The sequence below is a fragment of the Aulostomus chinensis genome, chromosome 8 (genome assembly GCF_037954235.1).
Source record: "Aulostomus chinensis isolate RoL2024-O1b breed Wild chromosome 8, RoL_Achi_v1.0, whole genome shotgun sequence".
Lineage (NCBI taxonomy): Eukaryota > Metazoa > Chordata > Actinopteri > Syngnathiformes > Aulostomidae > Aulostomus > Aulostomus chinensis.
In genome coordinates this window covers 7,684,222-7,694,623 of record NC_141327.1, presented here as the reverse complement: position 1 = coordinate 7,694,623, position 10,402 = coordinate 7,684,222, and the positions used below count along the sequence as shown (strand labels likewise).

The 10,402-nt window shown below is 43.2% G+C and overlaps 1 protein-coding gene across 3 annotated transcripts in view; it reads left to right on the top strand.

Annotated features, from left to right (window-relative positions):
- Positions 1-365: 365 nt before the first annotated feature.
- LOC147256975 (dual specificity testis-specific protein kinase 2-like) overlaps positions 366-10,402 on the top strand; it is a 51,177-nt gene continuing 41,140 nt past the window's right edge. The window contains exons 1-3 of one of the 3 annotated variants that reach the window (XM_086210706.1): positions 366-518; positions 930-1,077; positions 1,403-1,644. In XM_086210706.1, coding sequence (XP_086066832.1) covers positions 1,438-1,644 — 207 coding nt within the window. In that variant the 5' untranslated portion in view covers positions 366-518; positions 930-1,077; positions 1,403-1,437. Of the gene's footprint in view, positions 622-929; positions 1,645-10,402 lie in introns of all 3 variants that reach the window. The other 2 variants (XM_086210704.1, XM_086210705.1) reach the window with 2 other exon arrangements.

The following is a 10,402-nucleotide window of genomic DNA, read 5'->3' as shown; positions in this document are numbered from 1 at the left end:
ATTCACCAAGGGTCTCTCTGATGTTTAACAACAATACCAGAAGTCATTTATGAAGTAAAGATAATTACATTAAGAATTTTTACTTTTTGTCTTGTTGCTTAGCCTTGAAGTGTTGAAAATGGGAACAACAGGACAGACCATTGTTATTTGCATGATGACTTTGCAACACAATTGAAATTATATAAAAACTGTCATATTATTGTTTATATAAACAACAAAAAACTGTCAGACAAAAACATATATTCCACTCATAATGTTATACAAAATCATAGCTCACTATGTCATCATAATAATTTAATGGGAACTGCTTTTATTATGAAAATCATAACAGGAACATGTTTTGATGTCGTTGTCTCTAGCCCATCTACATGATAATGGTAGTTGCCCCTACAGGCGGCTCGTGAGGCACGAATTCAGATAGGATTATCACCAGCAGACACCACCGTACAGCAATATTTCTATCATTAATTAATCTCCAAACACCCAACATATCCCTCCAGACAGACGCGAGCAGAGAGGTAATTGAGGCTTTCGACTCTGTATTTGAAGTTCGCCTGTTATTGACTGCCCCAGTTAGCTAGGCTCTTTAATTGGCTGTGAGGAATACGGGATTATGATATGGTAAACGTCTTCATCTTATTTCGATATTTGAAAATTATTGAAATGGACTCAAACTAAAGCTGAATAGGGCCTGTTTTTAATGTGCTAACCTCTGTACGGATATGGTGCATTTTTATCTCGTGGAGGCTATCGTTTCTCGCCCGTTTGCTACGAACTGTACCATCACATACGGTCACATAAAAGATAGTTGGAGAAATATGTTATTACTGTGGGATATTTTTCTGGTTACAATAACAGACATGTCTTATATTATGGCTGACTGTGCTGCTGTGGTATACTGTCTCATTAACGCACTCGTGTTATTGCAGGGACCCTCGCCCGATATACCGGCCCCTTCAGCCTCCTCTGCATTACTGCACATCAACAACCGGCACAATCCCTGTCGGGCGGGACAGTGGATTGAACCGCTGTTCATCGGCTGCAAGGATGTGTGCAGTCGCGGTGATAGAGACTTGGGTATTCTGAACGACTTTATTTTAAATTAGGGGATTTTCCCTGTCATAGATCAGGATGAACAACAACACCTTGAGCAGCTGGAGATTTGGATTTCACCAGGGAGCCTCACTTCAAATACGTTGAATGGGAGTAAAGGGTCAATATGGATAATATTTTGTTTATAATTTGAATTGAAACTTTTAGTCAAATTCAGCTGCCAACTATATTATTGTGTCACCTGATCATCCATTTAATTTTGATCACTCACAATGATCGGGAGAACCACTGTCACCCTGTGCCTTAGAATTTTTGCAGTCTAAGGCATTTTGATTCCTCTTTGGAACAGAAAGGAGCAGTTGAGTGTGGTTGTCCACTAACATCATGGAATATCATGCTGAGTGCTGCCTCTATGACCTGGAGGAGGGGCACAATGGCTTGGACGAGCCACAACTCCACAACATCCACGCACCCAACCGGATCCGCCCATCCTCATACAGGGCCCTGAGAAGTGCTGTTTCCAGTCTGGCCAGGATTGATGACTTCTTCTGTGAGAAGATAGGTTCGGGGTTCTTCTCTGAAGTCTTCAAGGTAAATCTAAGTGCCTTATATGTTGAGTAGTTGTAATGAACCAAGAGGAAGTCAGTGTTGCAGACACTTTCAAACACAATATTGACCAGTAATGATGCAGTACCTAAGGTGCAGTTTGCAGAATGTTCCTCTGAATTTTATTAGATCCACAGTGACTCTATCCTCCTCACTGATAGTCCGGTCCGGGCAGGGGCAGGGCACGGCAGGGCAGCTGGTGAGACTGGCCAGATTCTGAAATGCAGGTTTCTTGCGTTCAAGACGCATGAAACAACGCAATGATCTGGTGGAGAATAGGGTGAAAGGCTGGGGTTTAAGTGCAGGTGTGCCCTTTAGGGCAATGGGATTTTTTATTACACAACTTATTTCTCAGCCCTACTCAAACACAGACAAAAGATGACAATTAATGGCTCAACGGAAGTTTTAATTTCATTCTTTTTTTTACTTTAAGGTAAGATAAGATAAGATAAGATAAACCTTTAATCGTCCCACAGTGGGGAAATTTACATTGTTACAGCAGCAAGAACAAAGGAGAATTTAACATAAATAGTATTTAAAGATAAATGGTCTCAATTTTATATAGCGCTTTTCTACCTTTGCGGCACTCAGGGCTTAACAGTGTCATCTCATTCACACACACACTGATGGTGGAGGCTACCATGCAAGGCACCAACCTACTCATCAGGAGCAATTATGGGTCCAGTATCTTGCTCAAGGACACTTCGACATGGTCACCAGGGTCGAGGATCGAACCAGCGACCCTTCAGTTGCTAGATGGCCTCTCTACCCCTGAGCCATGCCGCCCACGATAAGTAGAAGAAGAAGAAGAAGATAAAAGAAGATAAATATAAGGGATAGTGCAAATGTACAAAAAATAAGTGTGCAAATGTGTAAAAATAAGTAATATATAAAAGTAATTCACAAATAAAAGAGGAAGAAGTATGTACAGCAGTGGAGTATGCACAGTCTTAAATATATGCATATGTAAATGTACAGTCTTAAATATGTGTATGTACAGTGATATTGCACTATGAAAAAAGGAAAAAGTGCAATCTGACAAGCCCAAAAACATGCTCATAGGTGAGATGGCAGACCATCGTAAACACGTTTAGAACTTTTAGAAAGCTTTCTCCAGGCAGTGACACAGTACACCTTCAAACTTTTAAGTTTAAAAGTCATTTTTGATAAAACTAACACAATAATGATTAAAAAATACACTCCGTTGCGTGCCTCTGCTTTAGGTGGTATTATACTGTTCTTGCTCTCAATGAGTGTGCGCTATATGCGCATAATGCGCATAACGCGCATAATCTAATTTGACCCCCTGAACATGCATGAAATTCGCTGAAATTCGGCGCAATCGTTTGGTATGTCTCAACATTCACTAATCAAAACCAAAAACACCACAAAAGTCTATAGCGCCACCTAGGGAGCCACACAAAAAAAACATTTTTTTTTTAATTTCGCGTGCTATAACTCCTCACACAAAACTCCCACAAACATGGGACCAACACCGTTGGACTCGTCTCATCACGTCGAAAAATTCTTACACTCCGACCCCTCACCTATCTCCAACAGAATGTCCACAAATTGGAGAAAACTGTCAAAATCTTGACTTTTTTTACTCCCCGAACAAAATCTATCTCCTCCTAAACCGTATATGCCAGGGCTTCCAAACTTTCACACATTACTCTCCCAACTGTGCTGATTAAAAGTTGTTCAAGGTTAATATACTACGCGCTCGGTTTGGATTTTATAAGCCGTCAAAGTGGGGGAGACACGTTTCACACTTATAATGGAAGTCTATGGGGAGAGCGTATCTTCTCAGGGTACATACTGTCAAACAAATGCTTCTCACGTCTACACCATACATCCCACAGCTTTTACAAACACACCACTGTATTCCTGACAAAAATCCCTACAAAAATATGGTATTATGTGTTACTTTTGACCAACGTATGCTGACTTATTCAGCTTTTACACAGTACAAATCTGTTAATCCTCCTCTCCTCTCCACTCTAGCACATATCAAAGACAGTGCAGCGGGGGAGGGGTTCTTAAAGGGCCAGCTGGCAGCTCTGCTCTCACTCTCTGCACTAACACTGTGCAGCACACTGAGGCTTCTATCTCCTAAACTACAAGGCCTAGGGAATTGCCAATTACACCGTTGGATTCGGGCCGGCGATTTGAACCTGGCCGCACTTGCGCGGGGGCTCAGGCCCTAACAACGCTGCTTGCAGCTTTAATTTTAACTTCTTGCTCTGGAGTCTCTCTGCCTTCCTTACAATGGCCTTCAGAGGCATGAAGCGCCATCCTGTTCTGTCTCAGCAACATGAGAGTTTTCTTCACCTTCAGGAACCAAGCAAAAGACGTTTCAAGCCTCATCCAACACGAAAAATAATAATTTTTTAAAAAAGGCATTTGGTGGTGCCCTCCCAGTTCTTGACAATAATATTCACTGGGTCTGGGTCATCCACAGAAATCACAAAGATCCATGTCCAGTTTGGGCCATTCCTCCTTCGATTTATAGAGAAACACTGGTCCATAAATCTGTCACCTGTTTTTCAGGAAATGGGGTTTAAGAATCTAGCTGTTCCAGTGCCAGAGTCCTGAGCTTGAAAATGCCCATTTCAGCAACCACTGTAACTCTCATTCAACTGGAAGTTGGTCCTCATCCAAATCCAGCTTCAATATTTCTTTTGCTCTGTTATCCTCAGCAACTGATAGAAGCACTTCATAGCTATTACTTATCCATTTGGAGAGACTGAATCCTCCCCTTTGACAGAGAGCAATCAGGTCCTTGGTCATTAGTACTGATTCTTCCTCTGAAGCCACAGATTTCAGGCAGTAATCCACAAAAAAGTTCTTTTTGATCGCACCGACAACTGCTAGAGGATATTTTCATCAGCAGTTCATCTCAAAGCTTAATTTGCACAGCTTGTTGTGATACAGCTCCAAACACATATTTTCATGCAATTCCAATGGAGACTTTGCAATATTACCATCAGGCCAACAGAGGAAGCAGAAGAAGTTGATATGCTTATCAAAGATATGGCCTTGTTGAAACATAGCATGAATTTGATTCTCTTGCCAACATAAAACAAATACTCCAGTGAAAGAATTGGTAAATCAGGGCCTTGTAAGAGGTGACAATTAAGTGATCTACCTTGGTATGTTGCTCCACAATCAAAAAGAACTCTGAACTATTCTTTTAGGAATGATAAACCTCGTGATGTGGGATATGCCACATTTTCCCATCTCTTTGTTTAAGCTGATTAGGAGGCAAAATTTCAGCATATCCTTTGATTATCATGTCATTTAGAAATGTATATTCTTCCTAAAATAGGAAGTTTAAAAAAAAATCTTTTCAGGCTCTGGAGGCGCAACACAGTGATGAATACAACTACAAGGATTAGATGAATTTCAACTGCAAATGATCGGACTGTTTTAACGTTTGTAGGAATTTTTTTGTAAGACAAGAAGTTGGACGTGTTTTATTTTGATGCTACAAGATCACCATAACCTTCAAATTCAGAATTAACAAAAAACTCAGGAATTAAAATAAAATAAATTTAAAATCAAATACTCATTGTTTACTTTCCAAGCCACAGGGAGCCACAGCAAGGTTGCCCACTCCTGCATTAGAGGATATGTTAGGCGTTAAATGAAGACCACTGGATCAAAACATCTCCAAAACAGCATGTCTTGTTTTGTGTGCCTGGCCTACAGTAGTTTGTACCTACCAAAAGGGGTTTAAGGAAGAATACTCAGTAAACTAGCAAGAGGATCAAGGGTGCCCAAGACTTACAAATATGTATGGAGAGTAGGGTTGGGTATGGTTTGGGATTCACCGATTCGGAGTCCACTTCCGATTCTGAATATCGATTCCTTTTCTAAACGATTCTCAATTCAGATTCATTGAGATGGAAGTCAACAGGTCACAGCCTATTCATCAAGAGAATTTTTTGTTTGAAAAAGCCTTAACACAGGCAAATTTATTTATTCATATTGCCAGTTTTCGTCAAAAAACAAAGATCTGCAGTCCAGATGGATATATATGATATATGTGCGACTTTGCTGGCTGGGATTGCCTCGCCTCACTTTGCAAGTGTTCAACAACTATGAACAGATATACACAGTTTTAAGAATTGGTAGTCTATCACTTAAGCAGGATTGTTAAGAAGAGACAACCATAATTTTTACCTACCAGACACTGTTTGCAACGAGGAGTTGCAGGCTGATGATGAAGGTTGACTGTACAAATTGGAGGAAACAACAGGAGCAGGAGAGTGATGCAATGAGTTGAACAAAGTTCATTTGCTAATTGTTACACCATGCAGGCGAAGGTGTTTCCGCATGTTTGTGGTGTATCCTCCTTTGGCAGAAATTGATTTTTCGCAGATGGTACACTGTGCTACTCCCTCCTCTTTCATATTAAAATGAAGGCAGACTTTCAAGCTTTTTTTTGCGGCCCATGTTATCACAACTGATATTTTTGCTTGCGGACGCACAGAGAACGCCGAGCCTGGTAATGCCCCGAAAACAAACTAGTGTGGGCACTCGAAAACAAAAAGGAATCGAAATTCATGAAGCTGCTTAATTGTTCCAGAACCGGACATTAGGAACCGGTTCCAAATAGGAACCGGTTCTCGGTACCCAACCCTAGTGGAGAGTGAAGCCAAGCCTGTGATTTCAGTCCCACAGAAGAGCGACTGTTGCATAAATTGATGAAACTAGTAGAAAGGTGTAAGAACATACATAAGACGTAGTTGCCTATGGGTCTGAATAAAATAAGCAACATTGGCTTTATGATCATCAGAACTGGACAGTTGGAGGAAGTTGGCTGAGTTTTGTTGGCCAAACGGATTTGGCAATGTATTCAGATCTATAGGTAATGGTCCAGACAAAGTTATAAAATAATAATGGATCCCGCCTTCCTGCAAAAAGGGTTGAAGACTGACTTGAGGAACTCAACTGTGCACTGTCTCAAACAGGCTTGGGCACAGGACACAGCCCCATCTCATCCACTTCTGGAGCTGTTGATGGGACTGAGGAATTCCTCAAAGTATTCCTTCCACTGCCCTATTATCTCCCCAGTTGACGTCAGCATTCTCCCATCCCCACTGTAAACAGTGAGGGCAAGTCCCCCCCTTCCCCCCTGAGGATGGTGGACGGTTTGCCAGAACCTTTTTGGGGCCGACCATTAATCATTCTCCATGGCCTCACCAAACTCCTCCCACGCCCAAGTTTTTGCCTTGGCAACCGCCATGGCTGCACACCGCTTGGCCTGTCAGTACTGGACAACTGCCTCCTGAGACCCACAGACCAACTATGCAATATAATCCTCCTTCTTCAGCCTACCCTCACCTCTGGTGTCCACCAGCAGGTTTGAGGATTACCGCCGCAACCGGCCCCAGCAGCCTTACGGCCGCAGCTCAAAACAGCCACCTCAACAATGGCAGAGTGGAACATGGCCCATTCGGACTCAATGTCCCCCTTTGTAGTCAAAGCTCTGCCAGAGGTGGGAGCTGAAGATCATTCTGACAGGTACTTCCGCCAGGCGTTCCCAGCAAACCCTCATGACTTGTTTGGGCCTGCCGTGTCTGCGCAGTGTCTTTCCCTGCCACCTGATCCAACTCACCGCCAGATGGTGATCAGTTGACAGCTCAGCTCCTCTCTTCTCCCAAGTGTCCAGAACATGCGGTCGAAGGTCAGATGATACGACTATAAAATTGATCATCGACCTTCGACCTAGGATGTCCTGGTGCCACGTGTACCGGTGGGCATCCTTATGTTCAAACATGGTGTTAGTTATGGACAAACTGCCACTTGCACAGAAGTCCAATAACTGCACACCACTCAGGTTCAGGTCGGGCCTGCCGTTCCTCCCAATCGCACCCCTCAAGGTCATGCTGTCATTGCCCACATGAGCGTTGAAGTACCCCAGTAGGACAATGGAGTCCCCAGTCAGGGCATCATCTAGCACCCTTCCCAAGGACTCCAAAAAGAGTGAGAACTCTGAACTGCTGTTCGGTGCGTAAGCGCAGACAACAGTCAGGACCCGTTCCCGACCTGAAGGCACAGGGAAGCAACCCTTTCGTCCACCAGGGTAAATGCCAACGTACAGGCAAAGATTCTGGGGGCTGTAAAAAAGCCCACTCGTCCCTCCGCCCCTCACCCAGAGCAATTCCAGTGAAGGAGAGAGTCCAACCCCTCTCAAGGACTTGGGTTCTGGACCCGGAGCTATGTGTCGAGGTGAGGCCAACTATATCTAGCCGGTAACTCTCAACCTCTTCCGGCAGTTCGGACTCCTTCCCCACCAGAGAGGCGACACTCCATGTTCCAAAAGCAAGCTTCCATGCCTGGGGAATCGGAAAGCCAAGGCCCCTGCCTTGGACTGCTGCCCAAACCCCATTGCACTGGACCCTTCCCTATGGGTGGTGGGTCCACAGGAGGATGAATCCATGGAACCATTTTGGGCTGGGCTCGCCAGGCGCTCGCCACCGGGCCCCTATCCTGGGCCTGACTCCAGGGCAGGGCCCTGGTGCCCTTCCAGGCTGAGTGCACAAATCCCTTGCACTAACTTCCATGAAGGGTCTGTTGAACTGTTCTTTGCACCACTCGGGCACACAGTCTTGGCAGTGTAATTCCAATCTCGAACCATCGCTACCTTGCTTCACGAAGCATGCCAAGAGCAGATCAAACTCATCGCTTCCCCTGCACAAGAGTAAGGGGCTTGTAGCTTTGTTCGCTTTTTTGTTATGTGGACCGCCACGTCCGCTGCTGCTTTTAACAGTATTGTCAAAATATTGTTTGTACTGTATTGTTGTTGCCACTGTTTGCTTGTCTTAACATACTTGAGTGAACTGTGATTTGATCCGTCTGCAGCGGATCAACTTTGTGTTGCTCTGCACTTGCAGTCGAGATCAGCACTTACTATGTTAGTTAAACGTCCAGACTCACGTTGCTCATCAGCTGAGCCAAGCGAAACTTTTTGTAATGCAGAGAAATACTGCTCCTTGACCACGATCGTCAGAGCACTGCTGCCAAACATTTCTACCTCTTCACTTTCACTCACACATACACATGCATTATCACAGACATGAACATTGGAGTGCCAGAGAGTTCAAACCTCATGTTCAGTTGTTCTCCTTTATTGCAGTCACATGTTACTAGTGAGCCGCCATTACATTCTGCAGCCCTCCTTCCAGCTGACCCTAGCCTGACATGACTGTGATAAGTCACGCCCGCCCTCTTGCTCCGCCTCCCCTTAGGCGTGTGTGCACACGCACACACACACACACACACACACACACACACACACACACACACACACACACACACAATCTGTTTGTAGTTAAAGCATATGATAGGATTTATCAAACAAAAGTGATGTCGATTGGAAATTAAATTTGCTGATGTCAATAAATCGTGTTGTGTTATAAAGAGAAGTTGTCTGAGTGTTTTTGCTTGTACATTGTGATAAAAGCTTGTTTGATGGAGTCACTTTCTGTTCTCTCTAGAAATGCTAGCATTGTGCAAATATTGACATTTCTCGATGAACACCCTTTGAGTCTGCATTTACTCTTTGGATATTGTACAGTGGTGCCCTGTTCTGTTATTAATTTCCATTAATAATTCATCATCTTTGATGATTATAAATGATAAATAATAACCCAATCTAGCTCCTGCACTACAAAACATGGTTGTTCAATGTATGTACTCCTGAGACAGTCTGTGTTTTTGTGTTATGGTGGCTAACAGTTGGGCTACCTGTTATGAAAACAGCGTCTATTTGATTGATTGGTGGATGTGATTTCTCAGGCCACTTCACACACAGCTTTAAGGGGGTTGCTCTTGGAGGTATCTGTGCAATTGTGTTATGTAATACCTCATGCACTTTTGCCAGGTACTACAGGGTCACTATGATGTCTGCATCTATCAGCTTCATGGTTTTTGAGATGGCTGAGTGGTTTGGTGAGTTGGAGGTTTGCTCTGTTGGAAGTAAACTGGAATATTGTGTTTGTTGAAGATCCTCTTAAGGACAACGTCCCAACGCCCCCTTCTGAGGCAGAAGCTTATCCTTCCAAAGGACAAAGCACGAAGATGCAAAGACACATAGTTAACTCCATTGTTTTGATTACGATGTTGAATATGATACAGCACAACACAATTACCATGACCCCTATGACTGAGAACGTTCACTGACACAGTCACAAGTAGGGCTGGGCAATATGGATAAAACAAAGACTAAAATTTGTCCACACTAAACTCAATTTATGATTTGAAAAGATTTTTTTTCCTTACTAAAACAAACTACAGACAACTAAGAAATTACTAAACCAAGTGTTCATTTTGTGTGGGCTACCTATTGTCTGTCAGAGCTTTGACCATGTTGGTACCACTGTCTGTTTTCATACGGATTTGTTGGGCTTCAGCAAGTTTCCAACAGCAGAGCACCTCTTCTAGCCCCTGGGCAATTAACTCATCTTTCTGGTCATCATGGAAATTCATTGTTTGGAACCAGAAATTTAGCAGAATTGAACAGTCACTGATAAAATACACTGTCTTGGGTTCGGATCATAGGTTTGTTATAGTGTAGAAACATGTTATCTCAGCTTTCAAGTGGTCTTTTTATGTGTACAGTTGTACAGATAGGATGGGCAACATTAGTGACTTGCAGCCTACAGTAAGTAAGCAGTCACGTAGTACATACCTGGGGTCAATAGTTACTTTACTTAGATACTTTGATTGGAGCAGT